Below are 25365 nucleotides of genomic sequence, written 5' to 3'. Positions count from 1 at the left end.
TATTTTAACTTCTATAATCATGAGTGGTATCTGGCAACACATCATGACCATCCAATTACACAGATGATGCTGTAATGTACAATATCACGATCCAGTAAACTATTTACTTGTGTCTGTTCTTCTGTCTCATAGCTATCAGATCAGTTTCAGGGTAGATGTGTGTCATCCTTGCTAACTGAATCTTTTCTTGATCTTGGGTAGATTATCAAATATAATTACTCTTGTAATTATACCGCATGCAGATAATCTAACTCTACCAAGGGGCCCAGTGATGCTATAGCTCATATAGAGATACGAGGGACAAATAGTATTCTTGGCAGACTATCACTTCCTCAGCTAAGCTATACATATGGAAATGCTACCGTTATGAATGCTTTTTACGGACAACGGTAGATAGCAATCACACATACATATTTCTCAGTGGGAACGATAAATACCTCATACTTTAGAACATGACACTGAATGAAAATATAAATGACACGAACACAATTCTATTTAATGTCTCATTCGGGGTTTGTCAAATATCATGTTCCTAGAACATGTATCTATGTGATTAAAATGACATCTCGTGTTAGGTGGTTTGTAAAACTTAACCATCTTTTAATCCACATACTAACCTTATAGCGGTAATTAGTGTTCCTGCTAATTACCTTGGTCAGTGACCTTTTAAGAGTATATATCATCTATATTATGGAGTTTCACAATTTCAGTCATGAACTTGAAATGATCCATAAATGCAATAATACTCAAGGCAACAAAATGATATATAAATAAACATTCAATTCATGAACAAAGCTTTATGATAATTTATCGTATTATTGACTTCTAGATTATTACAAACTAACACCGATTACCTTGCTTCCACTTGGGGTGGATCTTTCCATTCTTATCCCGATCAGCATGAGTGGCCTCCATATGTCGGTGATAGAATATTCTCTTCAGAAGGATGGATAAGAAAGGGGAGGAGGAGACACAAGCGTATTGTAATGACCATGGACTAGATGAGTGGTAGGCGACCGTCGGGAAATCGGGCTCGCCGTTCTGTTTCTGACAGACGCATGGTAGGTATGTAGCATTGTACGAAATTCATTTATGATCTTATTATATTACTAACTGAATTGTGTTCTTATGTTCAGATGCCATAAACGAGCACAACAAAAGAGAAAATGCTAGAGTTGTTGCTGAAGCAACTGGTATAACACAACCCCCTCCTCCTGTAAGCCAATCATCTAGTAGCCAAGCCTCTACAAGTAATGCTGCACCTGCATCTGGTACCAGAAGAACTAGTCGTTTGTTAGGTTTATTGAGACGTAGTGGCAGATAAACTTGCTATTTTGTTTTTGATTGTATTGTTGAACTTTAATTGTATTGTTGAACTATGTTAGACTATTTTAGAACTATACTTATTTATAGCATATTAAAAAATAATGCAGCCCATGTACAACATAAATACTACACCATAAAATTCATAAAATCCAGATATAGTACAAAATAATACAATACGGCGACATACCAATTATACAAACTATTACAGTTCAAACATAAAACACTACAATAGCATACAAAACAGACTAAGGCTTACGAGCTGAGGAATTTGCTTCCTTCATTTCCTCAGCCCGACGGACGCATGCAGGACACTCCCACTTAGTGAGACGAGCGTCATTCACCGGATCTGCATACGGGTCCATGCAATTGGGGTCAACAGCTTTGCCACATTTATAACAAAAGAATATATCCACCAAATCTCCCTTCACCTCACATAAGCAGCACTATCCCCATCCAGGTGGAGGGACCCTGTCTACCCAGCCTTCCATCAGCATTTTTCTAATTGATGAATCAAGAGTGCTCATAAATTCTTCATTATTTTTGGGTGAAAATATTTTTTCCAAATTCCTCATCGCGTAGGCTTCAGCCTCCAAAAATTATTAATAAGTGTTCTTTTTTCTTTGCGTTCGGTTTCAGTTCTTCCTCTATTTTTGTCAACTTTGGGTGCCATTGTAACTAGGGTTTCAAATGATAATGAAATTGATTAGACTTGTATTGATCCTAAATAGCATTTGAAAAGCTAATTATGTGCGTAATTAAAGACTAAGTGTACAGTAAACATATACTAATTGTACAGTAATCAGAGACAAATTAGAAAATAATTAAAAAATATTTAAATTAAAAAAATATTTAAAGTATTTAAAACAATAAATACAAAGAGATATTTAAATTACCTATAGCTGTAGTCGCCCAGAAAATCGTCCGAAATCGCCCAAAAAATCGCCTTCAGCTCTTTCTCTCTTCTCTCTGCCTTTGAGGTGGGCTACCTGGTTTGGGAGTGGGCAGGAGAGAGAAAAAACGAAATTTATAGGGATCCATAGTGGAGCACTCGTGATGGAGGCGCCTCACTGGGCTTGTGGGCTGCCCGTGTGGGGGGCGCCTCACTAGGGGCATAGAGCGCCCGTGAGGGTGGCGCCTCATTGGGAATTTTGGGCCGCCCCTGGCCCAGGCGGTCGGGACATTTAAAAAAAAAATGTACATTATGACATTTTTTAAATTATATATTTTTTTAGGGTATTAATAAAAATGGCCGCATTTTATGTGTTGAAATATTGTCCTTGACAGCAGTTTTATTTTGTTTTGAAACTTCGTCTATGCTAGGATGAAAATATCCCATTTTGATTTGATGGGACACGATTAAATATTTTTAATGCTAAAGATAAAAAAAAAATCGGATTTTTTTCACTTTTTTTTTTAGAAATTGTTGTCCTTTGTATATTAAATTTTTTCTTTTTGTCAGTCGTATACTTCATAATTTAGTACAGTACACCCAGCATGATTTTGTTTGCCACGTGTGCAACATATTTAAGAAGATAGCTGTATATCTGTAGGAAAACTCAAACTTACAATCTTTTAGTTCTTAATTATCTCAGAAAAATAAAATAAAAACATGAGTAATTAAATTAAAAATGCAAAGCACAGATGCATACAAAAAATTTAATTAAAATTAAACAATGCCAAATATGAAAATGGAGCCTTGAAGGAGTAAAATATGCATTGACCGGAGTTCATAGCTCTAAAAAAAATTGTGAAATTTAAGTGAAGGCACATGTTTGCATATGTGGCGGATCTCATCTCGCTTACCCTCATGGCCATTATTCCGCCATGTCAATTGTTGAAGGTTGGTTAGGTGTCATAGTCCCTGAGGAACACACAATTCTTTACATCCACAAATAATGAGTTCTCTAAGAATGGGCAGGGCCCCCTCCTCTATCTCCCAATCCTCTAGCATGGTAATGTTATAAAGCCACAATTTTTCTAATTTGTTGAAGCCTTTAGCTGAACATCTCATTTTTCGATTAGTTTTATTGACTCCCCATAGTCCGAGACTCTTGAGACAGTGTAGATTCTCCAATACCGGCATTACATCTTGTTGGAAGTGGCAATTACGAATCTTAAGATCAATGAGGTGAGGAGGTAACATTAAAACATCAGTGGTCATTTCATTTGGGGTCTCCTCATAATTGTCAGACCATAATGTTAGAGATTGTAGATTCTGATAAAATGGAAATTTCCTCATATCAAATATGTCTCCTGAAAAAGAACCACTTACACTTAGGGTGAGAGAGATCAGGTTCTTTAACGTGCCAAGGAAAGCGACAACTACCATCCATGAACATGATTTCTGGTGTAATAAACATAATGTACGTAAATTGGGTAGATGAGGTAACCCAATTTTCCAAGATTCATTGGTAGTAACCTCTTCAAGCGTTTGCAAATTTGATAGTTCTATTGATGGTGGCAGTTCTGGATTACAAAATACAGTCCCAACATGCCTCAGTGTCTTCGTGTTCCATGCACAGTCAGGAAAATTCTCTATGTTGAAGAATTGCGCACGTGTAGGTAGATTGACCTTAAGAGTCTGTATACACTTCATGGTGCCTATCACTTTCTCCAAGTATCTTTTCCCATACTTGTCATCTCGTCCAATACACTTGTCACTTAGAATACCAACAAGATCCAGATATCTTATCTGAGTTAATCCCTCAAACATTCCCACATCTATGCTTTCCAAGAAAGGAGTGCTTACCACTTTGAGTAGCTTTTGCTTAGAACAATTCGGCATGACTTTACCATCAAAGCACAACAGAGTGCGGAGGTTTTGGCTCATCATTAGTTTATCACAATCTGGATGGTGAACTGCTACACGACGTGCCCTACTCAAGATTTGTTGATCACAATCTGGATGTGAATACACCACAAAAAAGTTGTCCTCCTTGGCTTTTTGGATAGCAAGATCCCGTAGGAGATCGTGAATGCTGCAGCGTTCGATAGAACCATCAAGAGATCTAGATTTTACTTGAATCAGGCTCCTGTTATATATACAATAAGAAATTTTGTTTTAAACATATATACAAGAACATCTGATTTGGAGCGTTCATAAATGTCATTACTAAATTATTAATGGAGCTAGCTCACATTTTTCTAAGGTAAGAACTTAAAGAAAGTACTGATTATGTTTTATTATATTAACACGCATAAATTTTGAGGACTAAATATTTCATAAAGAAAAATATATAGTTATAAATCAATTCAATTGGAAACTCTGTACATAAGTTGTACATGCTGATTGCATTGTACTTTATTTATCTTTTTCCTTTTTGTTTTTCCTGTAGCACTTCTTATATTGGAATCATATTATATCCAAATCGTTTAATATATGCCTACAGGCTTTTATGAATAAATAACTAAATTGGAACCAACACTTGTACAATGATATTAGAACGTCACACTAAAATGTGTAATACATTAAATGAAGAAGTAATACCTCTGCACGAGATCCTCCAAGTAACTCTCCGCAGTTTCTTCCAATATTTTGTTTTCTTCTTTTGGTATGAAGCCCTCCGCAACCCACATTTGAAGTAAAGATTTGGCATAGATATCACCGTCTTCAGGAAATGCAGCAAAATACATGAAACATGATTTATGAGTTAATGATAGATCCTCAAAACTGGTGCCTATAATCTCGCTACATTTCTTTCCATCGGTATGCCAACTCATTGTTTGTAGCAGCTTACTCCAAGCAGTATAGTTGCATGGTTTCCTTGATAATAGGCCTCCTAAAACCACCAATGCGAGAGGCAACGCACCGCATTTTTGAACAAATTGAGATGTGATATCAGAAAGATTATCAAAAGTACTTTCATTTGAATTATAATTTGGAAGGGCCTTTTTCAAGAAAAGGTCTACGCTTAACTCCTTTGTTAAAAATCCAAGTTTGTATGGTTCACATGTGGGATCTGCCTCCTTAGCAACTTCAAAGGACCTAGTGGTTATAAGTACTCTACTTCCATTATTTTCATCACGGAATGCTGCTCCAATTTGAGTCCATAGATCGTCTGTCCAAACATCATCAAGGATTATGAGATACTTTTTGCTTTTAAGAGACTCATGAATCTTAGTAAGAACATCTTCTTTTGGTTGTTGGCTCGGATTGATAGGAAGATTGAGTTGTGCAGCTATTTTTCGCAAAATGTCAATTAGTTCGAACTTTTGAGAAATTGCTACCCATATGCGAAGTTCAAACTGTGTCTTGATATAATCACTATAAAAATGAAACATTTTGTGGATTTTAGTATAACAAAAATGTAAAGATAATAGACTAAAAAAAGATTAAAAATATATATATCTGCCTGTGTTTTGATGGTTAAATTTACACGTACATAGAAAATTGTAATTTTTGTTACCAATCTAAAGGGCTAGCTATGGTTTTGCTATTAGGTCGGCCGGAGACATCAATAAAGGTCTGAAAAATGCAAAAGCTGTTGGCGCTATACAATGTAGAAAATGCAAAAGCTGATCACAGCCACTATCAGTATTTTAAAAAAGAAAATGCAAAAGCTGTTCAGGATGGGTTGGGTTGGGTTGGGTTAATAAAGGCTGCCAACAAGAACAATACAATTTAAACCTGAATGGCCTACTTTAATGATGATGTTACAAATTTTTGGATATGTCAAATTTTGGGATCGGGTTGGGTTCATATTGGATCATGAATATTTTATTAGTTTTTTTTTTTCTTTGGCAAGGTAATATCCAGCCCGACATTTCAGGTTGAAGATGTTTGGTCATAATTGCTACCAGATGAGGGTTCCAATGCCTCATGTCTTTCATATCTCATCATACCTCATATTTTATATCTTCGTTTTCAAAATTTAAATTATCGATCCGAAACGTTCAACATGATATCCATACTAAAATATGATTAGAAATGAAATTTTATAATTTTTGAAATTTTTTTTACTATTTTTTAAGATGGGATGAAAACCACTGTTTTTTGAACGGTCCAAAAACAATGATTTTGTACCTATCTCAAAAAATATGAAAATTCATCTCTATAAATATTTTAGTATAAATATTATGTTGATCGGTTCGGATCAACAGTTTGGACTTTAAAAATAAAGATATAAAATATGAGGTATGATAGGGTATAAAAATGATGAGGCATTGGAACCCTCCTCATATACATATAATTCAACAAGCATTATTGTTGCAAAATAAGAGTTTAATAAACTTGAATCGAACAATTAAATTCAAAATTGCAAGTTCTTTAAAGAAAAAACAAAAATATAGCATACATACCAATTGTATACTTTTAGTGCAAGAGTCGTTTTTCCAAGTCCACCAGCTCCCCAAATGGAAACCACAGAACGTCTCTTAGTGGTTTCATCCAGCAACTCTTTGACAACATGATCTTGGTCCTCTTTGAACCCGACAATATCGGGATCAATGTCCGGTAGCACGAGTGGCCTAATAGGCAATTTGATCTCTCCACTGTCCTCGCCCAGAGTATTAATTCCATACCTTGTTGAAATTGATAGTTTAGTTAAAAATATTTAATTGGCTAATTAGTCAAATAATTAGAGTGATTGTATTTGAAATTTATACATAAATTAAATGTCTAGATTTTCTTGAATTAAATTTGAAAAATATCAATTTAGTATGAAAATATTTGTCACCCTTATTTTCCTTCCTCATTCTATCTTCCATTAAGTATACAAAACAAAATACACTAAATCAAAATCAACATAGGCCGTGAAGAGACCAACATACCTGAGTCTGCTAGCCTCGATCTCATCCATCCTTTTCTTGATCTGAGTTATTTCATGGGCAAGTTTGTGTACAGCAGGTAGTTCTTTTGTTATCTTCAACTTCTTTTTCATGGACTCCATCATGCCTGTGGGTTTTTGCGGTTTTGTAGAGACCTCCAAGAGAAAGGTGTCAATGGCATCCTCTATTAGGTAGGCAACATCTCTCACCTCCTTTATCCAATACTTCTGTCTCTCAGCTGTTATCTGCTTCTTGTCAGCATCCTTCATGAAAGCCTGAATCCAGCCGAGTTGACGGGTCACTGTCTCTACTTGCTCATCGATGTTGTATAGGAGTAAAGCCTCTTTAACTACAACATCAGTGAGCTTGCTCAGCACAGAATTTACAATGCTCTCAGCCATCTCTCTTCTATATTCTATCTGGCTGCTGAAACTAGTGAGAAATTACCAAAAATGTTTGTGTATAATTATGAGAAAGGCGTGATAATTAAAAGGAAAAGAGAAATATATATGCAATGTTGGGTGAGATAAACATTCATTATGTGAAGGAGATAGCATCGCGCCCGAGCTGTTGTTAAGCATTCAATTAATATGTGAAGGAGATAGCATTAACTCTGAAGTGGACGTGGTGACTAAACTGCTCGCGACTCGTTAGGCTGAACTGCGTCCAGCAAAGTAAGTCAATATAATGTGTCTTGGAATATTTTCTTGGTTTGTTTGATTTTTCTAGTTGTCAATTTCATGAGAAGCTTAATTGCTTTTATAATTGTGACGTGTAAGCAATATTTCCAGGCTTCATTTGACCAGTCAAACTGGACATGTCCTTTTTTAATCGATCTGATCACTATTTGTCATATGAATCGGTCCTTCAAAATCCATAATTTTTTAATTATAAAATTCATCTAAAATAATATACGATATTATAATGAGTGGCTAAGTTTTTAGAAGCATATACAGATTAGAAAAAAAATATATTCGGATCCAATATTTAAAGGTTAAAAATATCTTGAATTCAATGGATCCAACCACCATATATAGGATCACAAAAAATATCACCGAAACACAACAGACCACATAAATTCGGTACTATTGGATCCCATAAAAGCCTGAGGTGTGCAAACGGATCGGAGAATATAATGATTGGCTGAGTTTTTATAAGTATATACAGAATAGAAAAAAAAAATCGGATCCATTATTTAAAGCTTAAAAATATCTGGAATTCAATGGATCCAGCCACCACAGGAATACAAGAAATATCACCGAATCACACAACAGACCACATAAATTCAGTACTATTGAATCCGATAAAGGATGAGAGAGGGTGGAAAAAAAAAACTCGGATTCAAAGATTGAAGCTACCGCTTGGATCTTCTGTGGCCAATTTATAACAAGGTGTATGTTGTTTGATAAAGGAATTGGATCTGGGAATTATTTTGGGCTCCAAAAATTGAATCCGTTTTTTTTAGATCCGTCTGTGCCATCTAAAATTTGACAGACCCATTGTAATATCCTATATTCTTTTATATTAATTTTTATAAATAAAAAATTATGTTCAAAATACTGCATCACATTCATCGTTGGCAAATAATCATATTTTTATCTAGTAAATGTATGATCGCAAAAAGTAAATTAATGGCTATGAGTGATGATATCATACAATATAGACATTTTTAACAGAATACGTACGATGAATTTTTTTAAAACAAACTCTGAATGCTAAACAAATTTGAATGATACTTTGTCATCTTGGAAAAGATTAAACAATAATTTTTTTGGTATTTAGGCTGTGGATAAGAGCTAAATCGGGACTAGAATATATCATTTTATTATAGCGTTAGGTTGTACAATTTGTTTTTTTTAATCATAAGTTGACTATTAGAATTATTCATCATAATTGGCATTCAGTATTGTTTTTATGATCAATTCACGTTTAATTTATATAAGTAATGATATCATTTTTCTTTAGTGACTTTTGTAAAAATAAAGAAAAATGTTAATTGTCAAAAATAATTTTTTTAGAAGTAGATTGACAATAAATTTTGTGGAACTCGTTAAAATAAATCAATATGCACAATATTGATTATTTTCATAATAATAATTTTTTTCACTCTTGTATTTTTTTTTAAATCTTAAAGATGTAACAAAATACAAATAACGAATAATGCAAGAATATTTATTTTATAAATCTAACTTTTAAGGGAAAACTCATATAATAATATATAAGGTAGAGAAAGATATTTTGAATAAAAACAAAATACTTTATAGACAAATTAGATAATGTAAAGGAAACCAATGCATAAACCAATGAAGAATAAAAATGAAGCAATGTTATCAAAACTGTACCAGACATCAATCAAACGACGCGGATTTATTGTTTCAATTTCTAAGAATGAAGAATAGAAAATTGTAAAGGAAACCAATTCGCAGCATGATATCTATGGAATTTAGCGTGGCGAGAGCTGCACCTAAGCTGTGGCCAGTTATAGTTATGTTTGTTTCCTCACCACTGTACTTATCAGTTAGCCGACCAATCTCTGTCAAAACCTAATAGAAAGTAGTTCAAGAAAGACATGCATGTAATAGCTAACTAATGTTATAATAGATGAATCCGAGTATCGATCTGCCGATGAATTTTATAATTAAGCTCCTCTTTGCTTCAAAGCAACTGGCATGAGTGTGACAATTATATGGATTAAAAGTTTTAGAGTGAAGCAATCTGGATCATTTGGTGGCAAGTAAAGGCTAGCTTCGTAAGTAGTCAAATAATAAATGATTGTAAATTTCTAGTTACACCAGATGGATAGTAAATTCTTTAGGTCAATTAATATTTGTAAAATTATTGGTCAACCATCTTTTTTAGTATTATAAACTTAATGTATCAAAGAAAGAAAATTTGCACTGAAAAATACCTATATTGTTCACCTGCAAATCAACTAATTACTTGAACGGATCGCTTGTGTATGAAAAGAAGTAAGAAACAACTAAACAAATAATAATAAAACTAAAAATATTTAATACCTGTTCTCTAGCACTTTGCTTATTGAAGCAGGAATTGGGATTATTTGATGTATATATGGATAAGAACCCCATAGCACCAGTGGTTCATCATTATTGTCGATTGCTCGACCAAGCAATGTAGAAGCAGATACCAACGTGATATCCATGTCGTTCACCCAATCCGACACTTCTAGGGTTCCCCTCCAAGCAACCACAATATCTCTCCGCCCGAGCAATGCCTTGCCCTCATCAGTTGCCACCGCTACATAGCTGATCCAATTTGACACCTTGCTCCATGTATTACTTGATCTGTTATTCACCATGAATGCGTCGGGTATGTTTATGCTTGATGTAGCGTACAAATACTTTGTGACCTCATATGCACTAGGCACAGATACATGCACCTTTTCTAACAGCTCCGATCGGCTATACCTGTTATTCAAAAACAACTCAATTTGGGATATAATCTTATGTTTGTTGTGTTAATTAATTATGAGAAAAAAAGGAGTCCAGCTATGGAACAAATGCATAACAAAAATTGTAACTCAATGTAAATATGTTTAACCAAAGCAAATTTGCCTTAGACAGTTAGATATTGTACCTAGGTGCACCGAGATTAGGCGATTGCTTCTCCCGAATGAAACCGTCATAGACCGCTTGCGCCATCTCTCCATAGTTTATTATACTTCGGCGAAGATCTATGTCCAGTGGGTCCAGCATATTTTTCCAGTTGCTATAGCCATGAATCTCCTTCCACCTTTTAGCTATATTCCCAAAAAGGTTTCCAGACATGATATGTTAGCTTTCCAGGGTTTGCTCTTTTATCTTTCTTTCAATCCAAAGTGATGTTGGATTGATATATTAATTAACAAATGGATCTCTATATATATTGATTTCAGCTTATGCTTTTAAGATTCTTTGATAGAGTAATGCTAGCCAGCAGGGGTGGATCTCGAATCAGATTTAAATAGTTAGTCGGATTTAAACTCATTAACTAATTGGATATTCAATAAAAAAAATGCTTTGACTTATACTAATTATCAATCAAAGTTCAAGAAATTTATTTTGATTTTAACACTAATTTTAATCTAAATTACAAATCAAGCATTTAGAGCGGGGCAAAAATAAATTTTAGGAGGAGGCAAAGTCGATCGGGAGCCATAAATCACCACTAAAATTCAAAATCTAGGTCCGCCCCTGCTAGCTAGCTAGGTAATTAAGTTATCTAGATTTTATTAGTCCTTGCTTTGCTTTTCTAACTTGACAAGCTAGCTAATACTTTAATCCCTCTCAATATCAAGTTGGTTTTTAATTAATCTTTTTGTTAATTTTTTTGTTAGCATTGTATCCAATTCTACATCACTTAAACTACACATCATTACTTTCAAATAATTCATTTTTTAATTGATACTTTAGTTATCTAATTTTTTCAAAACATTACTTGTAAGTAGTAATTAAGGTCATATTTGGGAACCAATAATTAATCCTTATAATTACGGTACGGTCCTTTGAAATTTGGTGGTTGCGTCGATTTTCCAATCATTTAACTTATTTTTAATGTTAAACACTGCCATCTAACAACCTTATATTACATTTTAATGATTTCTATTTGTTTTAAACTTTGAATTTTACATATGGATTTATTTATCATACTAGAAATCTGTTGGTTAATTATTTGAAAATTTCTACCGAATCAATTATTCTGAAAAAACAACAAATGAAGAGGCGCTAATGTAATTAATTTGGACCTATATATATATGTATTTCTCTTAAACTTTCCAATTCTGATACACGTACTCGGTGTTTCATTGCTTAATTTCGGATTGTGGGGAAACCAAAATGGCCAGTTGGGTGGTTTTAATCATTGCTGCCAACCCTTGTACTAGCTTCTCTTGACTTTGCTTCATTTTAAAGCATCGAATCAAAGGCATAATAACAGCTTTTCATTAAATAAAATAATAATAAAAATTTTAGAAAAACACTGATTTTCAAAAATTCTAAAAAAAAGTAAAATTTGGTCTCCAAGCACAGTACAATATGAAGATTATGTTGACAAGTTCGAATCGACTGTTTTAACTTTGAAAATGAAAACATAAGCAGGAAGTAAAACACCCTCTTTATTTTCCAAAGCACCTAGCATCACTCTATCTATACACACACACAGACTTCGACCTACTATAATAAATGTATATATATAGACTGACATTGAAATATTATTTGATTATTCCAGATCAACATAATATTCTTTTCTTCTACTCTATGTTAGAATTAGGCATTACAAAAAGTAAGATATATTTTATTTAATATCTGAAACAATTGTTAAGATTTTATTTGATTATTTCAGATCAACTTACTATTCTTTTGTTCTACTCTTATATATGTTGAAATTCAGCATTACTAAATTTAAAATATTTTTTTCTAAGAGTGAGTCTACAATAATTTGCATATTACCGGTTGACTTGTTTCATGGATATATTTCTCTACTTTTTAAAGTTCAAGCTATCAATTCAAACTGTAAAAATATGATTTCCATATGCAAATGTACTTGGAGACTAAAATTTACATTTTTTACAATTTTTACTTTTTTTTAAGTTAGTAGAAAATCACTTAATTCAAAATTATGAATCATTCGAAGCAGTAATTTTTTAGCGACGAATATAATTAAAGAATAAATAAAATGTTAAATTTGATCTCCAATTATATTTCCTGACAATTCCAATGAAATGCTGTAATGGTGTTGAATTTTACGAGTGGCAATGATTAAGTTGTTTTGTACTCCACTCAAATCACTTCCCTATCAAGAAAGGACGACTCAATTATGATTGAACATCAAAGCCCTTGCAATTTAAGAAACATAATTAACTTTGCTGCAATCAAGTGATGGCGTGCTCCCTGGTACCATGTGTCTCTCTCTCTATCTCCTTTCCATTTGTTCTCGTTAATTCACCGATGAATTCGGTTCAAAAGAGAGTCTGAACCACCTAAGGTTACAACTAAAATAAAGAAACAAATTATGAAACAATTTTATTGAATTGAAGTAATGAGTCTTATACCAATAAGCAAAGCTCATTACTTCAATTTAATTGTTTGTTACTTGAAGTAATTGATCTTTTAGTTGTTGAGAGGGTTGTCCAAAAGCGGTTTACAAGGTGTATCCAGTAGTTGTTGTTTTCATTTTAATAATTTTTAGAATGAAGATTATACGACATAAAATCATTTATTTAGAAATACAACATAAAAGTATATAGATTTTAACCAATCCATTATTTAACATTATTATATAGAATATAATTTATGACTACACAAATCGTTGAAGGTAGACATGAACACAACTTACTACATAATTTATTGAAGCAGAAGAACCGGACAAAGCCTCCAAGTCCAAGCCAATTTGTCGTGTATTACCTAACAACTCTAGCTAGCTCAATTCGGAAGCATGCAATTGCAGATGCTTGCACGAATTAAAACGACCTTGGACTTCAAAAGCCCAAAGCATGTAATAGTTTTGCTCACCCCAACAAATTGATTAATTAAATTTAATTAAGTGTTTTTTCATGAATTTTAATGTATGAAAAATAATAAAATTAATTTGTATATTAAAGAGTGATTTTATATATATGAGTTATGAAGTAAAAAAGATTGAACCTTGTGTTTAATTCTAACTGCTGAATGTATACGCCTAATTAAGTAATGTTTAATTAGACATAAAATATTTGAGAATCTACAAATAATAATAAGTAAAGATTCTGAGCTACAGCTGGCAGGCTGCCAAGTGTTATTGTGGACCCATGGGAAGTGGCCCAGTCAGAGAAACGGATAAATAATTCCTTCAAAGGATATCTCAGGTGATTGATAGATTGAGATCATTGCGTGCAAGCTTAATTCATGTGTGAGGACTCAGGAACTTGTTGCTTGCTTTACAGTCTATTTTGAGCTATACTATACTGTCCAAATATCATCTTGGTTCCAATAATTGAGCAAAGATTGCAACATCTATTACATTTTACAGCTAGTCTTCTAAAAAATATTGCTAACTTTGGAATTCTAAAATTTACCCAATCACTACTGCATCAGACCAGAATCATGCTTGTAGTAAAAAAAAAAAAAAAAAAAAAAAAAATACAAATGAGAGGACTATTATAATAATAAGTGGGAATTACAGACTTGTAAATCATAATTATGAGGATATATACACTGCAATACACCAATTATACATTTTATAATAAAGAAATATATATTTAATGTGCATGAAAATGCATAGAGTACCTTAAAGGATGATTCCACATGAAATTAATAGTTATAAGGCCCATAACTTTTTTTCCATATTTTTTAAACGATCATATTTATGCGAACTGGATATTTTCATTCAGAAATCGCGATACTGATTTTTACACTCCAATATTAATTCCTTTCGATCGTTTAATGAGCGACTTGATACCAATCCACCAAGCAAGAAAGTGACTGCTCATTTTCTTGTTAAACACAAGGTTAGATGAATCAGCTTATTTATCTTTCATGTCCAAATTTTGTATTTATTTTCTTTCTGCTTCTTTCTGTTCTGAAATATACGCGGTTAGATAGGGTGCTAAGGAGAACTTTTACAAAACATATACTTTTTTTTCTGTAAAAATTAAAATATAATATCCTTCTCTCTAATTTTGTTTTTAACAAAATGTTCTTATTAGAAGTCCTTCAACTTAATTTTTACCTCTTCATTCCTTTCTCTTTTCTTGCCCATGAAATTCATCCACATTTTTTTTTTCATATTTTTCAAATTTTAGTTTTTAATTTTCATAATAAAAAATATATAATCTTTGACATTTCGTATTTCAAAAAATTAGATTCCTATTTAATTAAGAATAATATTTATTAAGTATTATATTCAAATAAAATATCAAATGAATGACACTATTATATTAAATATAGAGGAGGGTTCAAATGCACCTTATCTTTCAAATCATTTTTCTCTGTTTTCAAAGTCCGAATAGTCAATTCGAACCATTAGATGCAATCTATATATTAAGATGTGCTTGGAGACCAAATTTTACATTTTTTGGAATTTTTTTACTATTTATTAAGCCACTTTGAAAATCGCTGATCCAATGGTTCAGAAAATGTAAAATCAGCGATTTTCAAAGTGGCTTAATAAATAGTAAAAAAATTCCAAAAAATGTAAAATTTGGTCTCCAAGCACATCTTAATATATAGATCGCAACTAACGGTTCGGATTGACTATTCGGACTTTGAAAACAGAGAAAAATAATTTGAAAGATAAGGTGCATTTGGGTGCACAAAAATATGGGTGCATTTGAACCCTCCTCTTAAATATATATACAATAAAATATCAAATGAATGACACTGAAAAATTTCAGAGAAAAATATAAAATTTATACTTCTCAAATTTTGGATATTTTGTAATTGGTTCATGTTCCAATGGGAGATATGAAAAAGGTAGGACTACAAAAGTCAAATTTTATAATATGAAAAAGTACGAATATTGAGCTTGAAGGTTTCTAAATATCATATAATATTGATTGATCAGTTCTAGAAATATAATTATCATCAGTTTCACATTTGGATGAAGTATATGAGGCACTGCAATAGTCTAGAGTTAAGAAGAGACAAGATACATGGACTAGGATGTCTACTACTATTTTATTATTTCATGATATTTAATAATTTTGAAAACCATATCTGCACGTGAAGTATTTTAGGTTTTGATATCAAAATATGGAGATTTTGGGTTTATAAATTTTGTTGAATTTATTCGTGATTTTTAGAAATTTATTTGGGTTTATTAGGTTTTTTCTTGATTTTATGGAATTTATTTGAATTTATACGCAGTTCTCCATGGCTATAAGGGTATTTTTGGAAATAACATTTTTTCAATACCGATTTTTGATAAATACAAAGAACATTATTTTCAATGCAAATGAATAATTTTACTTCATCCCACTTTTAGAATTATCATTTAATTGCTTGAATTTAAACTTTGTTGAAAAACAATGTCGTAAATAGCGTTTTATATGTGTTTGAAATGCTGTCAGGGACAACAATTTTATTTGCTTGGAAACGCAGTTTATGCTAGGATGGAAAAATCCCTGTAGTGGGACACGTTTAAATATTTTTAATGCTAATGATAAAAAAAGAAAAAAAATCAGATTGTGCCTGTGATACGTTTACAAAAAGGAAAGAGAATTTTACTATTTTTTTTAATTAGAAGTAAAAAAATTGTCGTCGTCCTTCGTATATATACTTTATTTTTTTTGTCAGTCGTTCTCTCCCAGTATGATTTTATTTGCCCCATGTGGGGAAACTCAAACATACAATCTTTAACTATGTTCTTAATTTATCTCAAAGAAAAAGAAAAATAAAAACATCAGTAATTAAATTAAAAATGCAAAGCACACATGCATACAAGAAATTTAATTAAGATAAAATAATACAAAATATGAAATTGGGGTCTTGGAGGAATAAAATATGCATTGACCGGAGTTCATGCCTGACTCTATATATATTTAAAATTAAGAGAAGGCACATGATTGCATAAGTTGCGGATATCATCTTGCTTACCCTCATGGCCATTATTCACCCATGTCAATTCTTCAAGGTTGGCTAGGTGTCGTAGCCCCTGAGGAACACACAATTTTTCACATTCACTAACATTGAGTTTTTTAAGATTGGGCATGGCCCCCTCCTCTATCTCCCAATCCTCTAGCACGGTAATGTTATTAAGCCACAAGTCTTCTAATTGGTTGAAGCCCTTAGTTGAACATCTGATTTTTTTATTAGTTTTGACTCCATCTAGTAAGAGAAACTTGAGGCAGTGTAGGGAAACCGGCATTACATCTTGCTGAAAGTGGCAATAATTAATCTGAAAATAAATGAGGTGAGGAGGTAACATGACAACATCAATGGCCATTTCATTATTGTGAGAGTATAATGTTAGAGATTGTAAATTCTGATAAAATGGAAATTTCCTCATATCAAATATGTCTCCTGAAAAAGAACCTTCTAGTTCTAGGTTGAGAGAGATCAAGTTCTTTAACGTGCCAAGGAAATCGACAACTACCATCCATGAACATGATTTGTGGTGTAATAAATATAATTTACGTAAATTGGGTAGATGAGGTAACCTAGTTTTCCATGATTCATTGGTAGTAACCACTTCAAGCGTTTGTAAATTTGATAGTTCTGTTGATGGTGGCAGTTTACATGATCCAGTCGAGACATGCCTCAATGTCTTCATTTTCCATGCACAGTCAGGAAAATAATCTACGAATTCCCAATCATGTACTTCTTCTACACTGAGATGAAGGATCTGTATACACTTCATGGTGCCTATCACTTTCTCCAAGTATCTTTTCACATACTTGTCATCTCGTCCAGTACACTTGTCACTTAGATTCCCTCTAAGTTCCAGATATCTTAACTGAGTTAACCCCTCAAACATTCCCATATCTATGCTTTCCAAGAATGTATTACTGCTTACCACTTTGAGCAGCTTTAGCTTAGAACAATTCGGCATGACTTTCCCATCAAAGCACAACAGAGTGCGGAGGTTTTGGCTCATCACGAGTTTATCACAATCTGGGTGGTGAACTGCCACGCGACGTGCCCTATTGAAGCTTTGTTGATCACAATCTGGACATGAATACACCACAAGAAAGTTCTCCTCCTTGGCTTTTTGGATAGCAAGATCCTGTAGGAGATCGTGAATGCAGCAATATTTGATAGAACCATACAAATCTCTAGATTTTACTTGAATCAGGCTCCTGTTATATATACAATAAGAAATGTTTTAAACATATTGTTACATTTCGTAAAATAAAAATATGATATTAATAATTAAGATTGAAATACGAACGTCGAGTGTGAAAATTTTCAGAAATATGTAACATTTAAAACAAGTATTATTCTCGGAACATATCGATAAGATAATTAATTTATTCTAAAGTAAATTATAATTCATTGGATCATCTCAAAAAAAAAATATATATATTTAACTACATATAATGTTAATCATAAATTTTAAAATATTCAGAAACTCTCAAATTTTGAAAATTAAGAATTAATAAATCCTAATAAATTCTAAATTAGTTTAAGGAGTTTAATTATACTATAGTTATTAATTTAATTAACAAAGGAATAACTTCTAGAAATATATATATGTATGTGGGCCGATTTATACAAATGTGAGATTTAAGAATATCTTATTTACAAAACTGACAGGTGGGACCCGCTCCTTTAACATCCTTATCCGATAATGATATATTATAAACATATTTATCTTCACCGCTCATAATACATCTCTCTCTTCTATTTCTTACTTTCTTTTACCGCTGACCTCTCTCTCTTTCTTCCTATTGTATTTGTATATGATTTATGCATTCATCTCTACTCCTCTCAATTTCGGTTCACATCTCACCTAGACTAGTTTGGGGAATTAAATTCTAGAGCTTGATAGAGTTTATATGCCGAGCTTGAACTGAGCAAGAAAGATAGTGATTAGTTGCACCAAGTGAATCCATTGGTATTCAACTTTCTATCTTATTTCTTTTAGACCTGATTTAAATATTTGAATAACTAAAGATTACTTCATGGTTTAGAAGCACATATGACTTTCTTTCTTGTGATTTGATACTAGTTTATTAATTTCTACAAAATTAGGTAACCAAATCTTTTGACCATTAAAATTAGATGGCGTTGTTTCATTTATTTTCTTACAACTCTGGTAAATTAAAACTTAGTACAAAGCTTAATTGAAATAGTACTCAAATTACTTTGAAGGTGAATACAAGTACAATATGTAATACACTTATATAATTATATAAGAATTACTTTCTTGAAGTATGAAATTCATTCCATGTTCAGTTATGGCTGGATTATTGTAGCTTAACTATATATTATTTTGAGAGAAGAGTAATGGAACTTTGATTTATATAGTAATTATTACAATATATGCATCTATATGTAAACTTATTATGTTACATATGCATGAATAAGGGGCGTTTCTATTGGATGAAGATTGATGGTGGGGCTTTGGGGGGTGACTTGAGAAAGAGCTTACTATTAAAAATTAGCTTGGGATTAGCTTTAATTTCATGGTAAAAATGATGTAAGGATATATGAGTAATTTCTAGAGGCAACTTAAAAGATTCTATTTCAACAGGTATGATATAAATTGGACTTTAAGAAATTATAAATTGACACGAGGTAATACTAGTTACAGCATAATTATTTATTACTAATTGCATCATAGATATATCTTATATTTACATATAATTCTTGTCTTTTGAAACAAATAGTTCCATTAGAGTGATTCAATTATATGTAGCTTCAGTTATTATCAATGGATAAATAACTTTATATTAAGCATAATTTCTAAATTATCATGTATCCTACCCATTTTTCTCACATGTACTAGACGATATGAGTGCTACTTTCTTGCTTTTATGAAAGCTTGCGATGTTAAGTTTTTAACTCCAATTCTTAATTCTTTTTATACGTAGTTATCAAACTTGGCATATAAATTTAGTAAGTTGTATGACACGCTTGCGGAAATGGTGAAATTGATTCAAGTTTCATCACGCCCTACGTTATCAGGTGCGGGGTTACTGGACTTGTTTGATATTACATTTTTAGAATTAAATTATTATTCGTTTTTCATGTTGAACAACTAATTGTTGCATTATTTGAGATGTGTGAATCATGTGCATAGCCCAATCAAATTATAACTGGATTTCTGTGATATTGTTGACCTATCATTTTGAATGGTTTACCGTTTGTATGAATCTCCTATTTTGAATTATGGTTGAGTCACCACAAGTTTATGTTTATGGAAATCTGTTGAGCTCTGCAAAGTCTAGAGTCATGACTAGACTTTGGTTACGGAATCCTTATGCGCATATGGTGAACGGCCTTCGCTAATCCCAGTACCGATTGGGAGAGGGAATCTGATTCTGATTCTGACGGTGATTATGGGTGACTATAAAGAGATATCTGATTAATGTCATATCCAGTCTGGGACCGGAATGACAGGTTTGTTTAATGTATTGAGAATTACCGATTCTGATTTTATTGCATACGAAATATTATCTGACTATGAATCAGACTTTAATTAATGGTATGAGCCTAAGCACATCAGATGAGGGTCAGTGGAGGGTACTGAGTACCGGCAGGTGTGGGTTTAGCGTGGCCACCTGCATGACAAGTTGGCGGGTCATCTGTTTGTGTTACCAGACCTAATAATCTGAGTTTAAGCCAAATATATCTCTGTTGAGCTTTATTTGAGATTCTGTGAGTTGGTATTCGATTAAATATTGTGATTGAGCATATGCATTCATTTATATATATATAAACTGAACTAATAATGTCAAGTTGTGAGGATTTAATTCTGGATATGGATTGATTGCAAGTCCAGTGGCCTGATTGTGGAAAATTCGCACTGGGAGATAATATTTATATTATTTCTCACCCCCACCCTTTGGGTTATTTTCAGGTTTATTATACGGATACAGAGAGACGATTTTGGATCGCACCTGACAGCATAACCACATGAAATTGGGGATTTGGGATGTTAAAACTGATAGGATGCGGGAGATATTTCTAAAATATAGTTTGCCGTATTCTGTCAGATAAATTTTGTAAGAAACTTTGGGATGTGGTTAATATGTAATGGTATTATTGGTAATGCATATAAAAGATCCACTGCCTTACGTATATGTTTTTAATAAATATACATGGCAGGCTGTTATACCCGATTTGGGGTGTGACACATGTATACAACAACATCCGATTTGGAGCGTTCATAATTGTCATTACTAAATTATTAATGGAGCTAGCTCACATTTTTCTAAGGTAAGAATTTAGAGAAAGTACTGATTATGTATTATTATATTAACACACATAAATTATGAGGACAGTAAATATTTCATAAAGAAAAATATATGGCTATAAATCAATTCAATTGGAAACTCTGTACATAACTTGTACGTGCTGATTGAATTGTACTTTATTTATCTCTTTTCCTTTTTGTTTTTCCTGTAGCGCTTCTTATATTGGAATCATATTGTATCCCAATCGTTTAATATATGCCTACATGTTTTTATGAATAAATAACTAAATTGGAACCAACACTTGTACAATGATATTAGCACGTTACACTAAAATGTGTAATACATTAAATGGAGAAGTAATACCTCTGCACGAGATCCTCTAAATAACTCTCTGCAGTTTCTTCTAATGTGTTGTTATCTTCTTGTGGTATGAAGCCTTCCGCAACCCACATTCGAATCAAAGATTCGGCATCGATATCTTGATCCAAGGGAAATGCAGCAAAGTATAAAAAGCATGACTTAAGAGCAAATGGTAGATCCTCATAACTAGTTGCTATAATCTCGCTACACTTTTTTCCATCATCAGCATACCAACTCATTGTTTGTAACACCTTACTCCAAGCAACATAGTTGCGTGGCTTTGTTGATAATAGGCCTCCTAAAACCACCAATGCAAGAGGAAGCGCACCACATTTATGGACAAATTGATATGGGATATCAGAAAGATCACCAAAAGAACTTTTATTGGGATCCTGATTTGGAAAAGCCTTTTTCAACAAAAGCTCTAAACTTAACTCCTTCGTTAACAACCTAGGTCTGTACGGTTCACATGTGGGATCAGCTTTTTTAGCAATATTAAAGAACCTAGTGGTTATTAGTACTCTACTTCCATTATCTTCATCTGGGAGTGCTTCTCCAATTTGAGTCCACAGATCGTCTGTCCAAACATCATCAAGGACTATGAGGTATCTTTTGTCTCTAAGAGACTCACGAATCTCAGTAAGAAAATCATCTGATTGATTGCTCGGATCGATAGGAAGCTCGAGTTGTTTTGCAATTTTTGTCAAAATGTCAATTAGTTTGAATTTTTGAGAAACAGCTACCCCACCATATGCGAAGTTTAAATTGTATCTTGATATCATCCCTGTAAAAATAAAACATGTTGTGGATTTTAGTATAACAAAAATGTTAGGACTATGAGGTACATTTTGTCTCTAAGATACTCATAAATCTGGGTAAGAAAATAATTTGGTTGCTTGCTCAAATCAATAGGAAGATTGAGTTGTTCCGCTATTTTTCTCAAAATGTCAATTAGTTCGAATTTTTGAGAAATAGCTACGCATATGAAAAGTTTAAATTGTGTCTTGATATCATCACTGTAAAAATAAAACATGTTGTGGGTTTTAGTATAAGAAAAATTATATGGATTTTAGTATAAAAAAAATTATATGGATTGGGTATTAAATGGATACGGATCGGATATTAAATGAATATGGATATGGATCGGATCTTAAACAGATATGGATACGGATTGGATATTAAACAGATACATATCAGATACTACACAGATACGAATACGGATATAATTTGGATTCTTAACTAAAAATATGTATCTAATTAAACAACATTCTCTCTACAAAAAAGTTAATTCTAAAATAAAAAGAGATAATTCTGCCATTATGGCCTCAGTGTCGTTTTTGAGTTGTTTGAACCTACGGTTGTGCAAAAACACCCTTACTGTTTTCTTTGAATAGAAACAAGGTTCTAATAACTCAGATGCACAAGTGAACCAAAAGAGAAAAAAAAAACAGAGGTCTCCATAGGATAATGACATTTAGAATTAAATTTGGAATTGTAATGTAGAACCGCTTTGTCACAATTTCTCATTTAAGCAACAAGAGCAAGATACCAAAATTTCAATAATTAATACTTAAAATTAACTACTTCAGCAAAGAGAAGAAATCGAAGATAAATTTGATGAGAAATGAAGAAGTCACGCAAAATTTCAACAAGGAAGTCCCTCCATTAGAGAAGTCAAAGGGGTGGAAACAGAAAATTGGATTTGAGAGAAAGAGTCGGACTCTCGGAGTCCCACAAGAGGTGCGATGTTTTCTGCATTATCGGATATTCATTGTATAAAAAATCTGGATAATAATCCGTATTTGAATACATATCTGCTTTCAAAATCAAAATCATATTCGTATTCAAATCTGCATATATCATATATGTATCTGAAAACTTCCATATCTGAATATTTGAATCAGCAAAATTCCGGATACGGATCCGGATCAGGATCCGAACAGATAATATCTGATCCGTTTGCACCCCTATTGGGTTTGGTTCATATTGGATCATCAATATTTTATTATTTTTTTGAACATATAAGATTCTTTTTTTTTAAAAGATAAGATTTGATCAGACGGTGCGGATTTAAACAGATACATTTTGTTGCATTAGAGGATATAAACTCGATTATGACTCGACCAACCAATTCAACCCATTTATTCAGTCAATTATTGTCAGCCTTGAGATGAATCGTCTTAATACATACTTTTCTTATAATAATGTACAATTGATTTACTAAAAATTAAAAATTATATGGACTTGATTTAATAAAATTGAAGTTTTTACCTACAAAACTAATTATATGAGGCAGTTCACAGTTGTCTTGTAAATCATAAATTGACCAGACAATTTGTTTGAAAATTGTAGTACGTGACTGAGTGAATGGGTTTGATAATTTGGCAAATCGATTTATAATTTCAACAAATTTATGAAACATATTTCATAATTTTTGCAAAGCTTAAAGCTAAAATCAACACTGGTTAAGTTAGAAAAGAAATTATAATACACTTGTTGACTAAAATTTAGAAATATATAAAATTAAACCAGATTTATATTGTTGTAAAATAAAGAGTGTAATCAATTCTTAAATCAAACAATTAAATTCTAAACTATTCTTTTTCTATGAATAAAACAAATATATAGCACATACCAATTGTATACTTTTTGTGCGAGAGTTGTTTTTCCGAGCCCACCAACTCTCCAAATAGAAATGACAGAACGTCTCTTGATGGTCTCATCCAGCAACTCCTTGACAACATGGTTTTGGTCCTCCTTAAACCCGATAATATTAGGATCAATGTCCGGTAGCACAGGTGGTCTAATAGGCAGTTTGATCTCTCCACTGTCCTCGCCCAGAGTATTAATTCCATACCTTGTTGAAATTAATATATTAGTTAGAAATAATAAATATAATTAATTGGTTAATTAGTCAAATAATTAGAGTGAATGTATTTGAAAATTTATACATAAATTAAATGTTTAGATTTTCTAGAGTTAAGAGAGTTGAAAAATATTAATTTAGTATGAAAAATTAAGCTACCTTTAGTTTCCTTCGTCATTCTCTCTTCCACTAAATACACAAAAGAAAATGCTTCAAATCAAAATTAACATAGATCGTGAATAAACCAACATATATACCTGACTCTACTCGTCTCGATCTCAGTCAACCTTGTTTGGATCTGAGTTATCTCATGGACAAGTTTGCGTACAGCTGGTAGTTTTTTTGTTATCTTCATCTTCCTTTTCATGGACTCTACCATGCCAGAGGATTTTTGTGGTTTTGGAGGGACCTCCGAGAGAAAGGTGTCAACGACATCTTCTATTAAATAGCCAGCATCTCTCACCTCCTTCACCCAATGCTTCTGTTTGTCATCTGTTATCTTTTTCTTGTCAGCATCCTTCAGAAAAACCTGAATCCGGCCGAGTTCACGTTTCACAGTCTCTACTTGCTCATCAACGCTGTATAGCTGTAAAACCTCTTTAACTCCAACATCAGTGAGCTTGGTCAGCAAAACCTTTACAATGCTCTCAGCCATCTCTCTGCTGTATTCTAGGTGGTAGCTGAAACCAGTGAGAAACAAAAAATGTTGGTGTATTAATTATTAGAAAGGCATGACAAAAGGAAAAGAGTAATGTACATTTGCTTGAATGAAGGTTGTTGTAGGGAAAGTGATCTAAAGAACTAGAGGAGAAGATAGTATAGCAAAATGATTCACACAGTTGAATATTGAAACACAACCAACATAGCACATGCATAATACTCTTTGGGGAATTTTATCAAACATTTGACGTGCACAAACAAAACAAGCAACAAGATGGTGTTTATTATAACATAATTACAGGAGCAAGCAATAGAAGGAAAAAAACCTGAAGAAAGTATAGATCGAGGAGTGATTTTCTTAGCAACGATGAGAAGAAAGAAATTGGAGTTGAGTTGCACAGCCAAGCTAGAGTCCGATGGAGAGAAGTAGGAGAGGAATAGGAGAGGTGAGAATGAGAGCTATATCAAATCTCTGAACAATTGAAAGGTTAATTATTGAAGCGGATGCTATGTTGGGTGAGTGGAGTCCCCTCCGAACTGAAGGGGACGACTC

General features: G+C 32.6%; 1 protein-coding gene and 1 pseudogene across 4 annotated transcripts; both read right to left on the bottom strand.

Annotated features, from left to right (window-relative positions):
- Positions 1-2943: 2943 nt before the first annotated feature.
- On the bottom strand, positions 2944-24890 carry LOC144548596 (putative disease resistance RPP13-like protein 3). Of its 4 annotated transcripts, XM_078297304.1 has the most exons (5): positions 24410-24890; positions 23922-24143; positions 4814-5590; positions 4076-4358; positions 3417-3579 (listed from the first exon to the last, which is right to left on the bottom strand). In XM_078297304.1, exons 1-5 carry the CDS (start codon positions 24805-24807, stop codon positions 3562-3564), a joined length of 1698 nt encoding a protein of 565 aa, XP_078153430.1. In that variant the 5' UTR covers positions 24808-24890; the 3' UTR covers positions 3417-3561. The 4 variants fall into 4 exon arrangements, with proteins under 4 accessions (XP_078153427.1, XP_078153428.1, XP_078153430.1 ...); XM_078297301.1 differs by having other exon boundaries at positions 2944-4358; XM_078297302.1 differs by lacking the exon at positions 23922-24143 and adding an exon at positions 6625-6846 and having other exon boundaries at positions 2944-4358.
- Positions 9468-10880, bottom strand: LOC144548295 (phospholipase A1-II 1 pseudogene; annotated as a pseudogene).
- Positions 24891-25365: the final 475 nt, after the last annotated feature.

Source organism: Carex rostrata, chromosome 33 (genome assembly GCF_964058835.1).
Source record: "Carex rostrata chromosome 33, lpCarRost1.2, whole genome shotgun sequence".
In the NCBI taxonomy this organism is placed as follows: domain Eukaryota; kingdom Viridiplantae; phylum Streptophyta; class Magnoliopsida; order Poales; family Cyperaceae; genus Carex; species Carex rostrata.
Note: the sequence above shows the minus strand (reverse complement) of the source record. Positions and strands in the feature narration are given on the sequence as shown.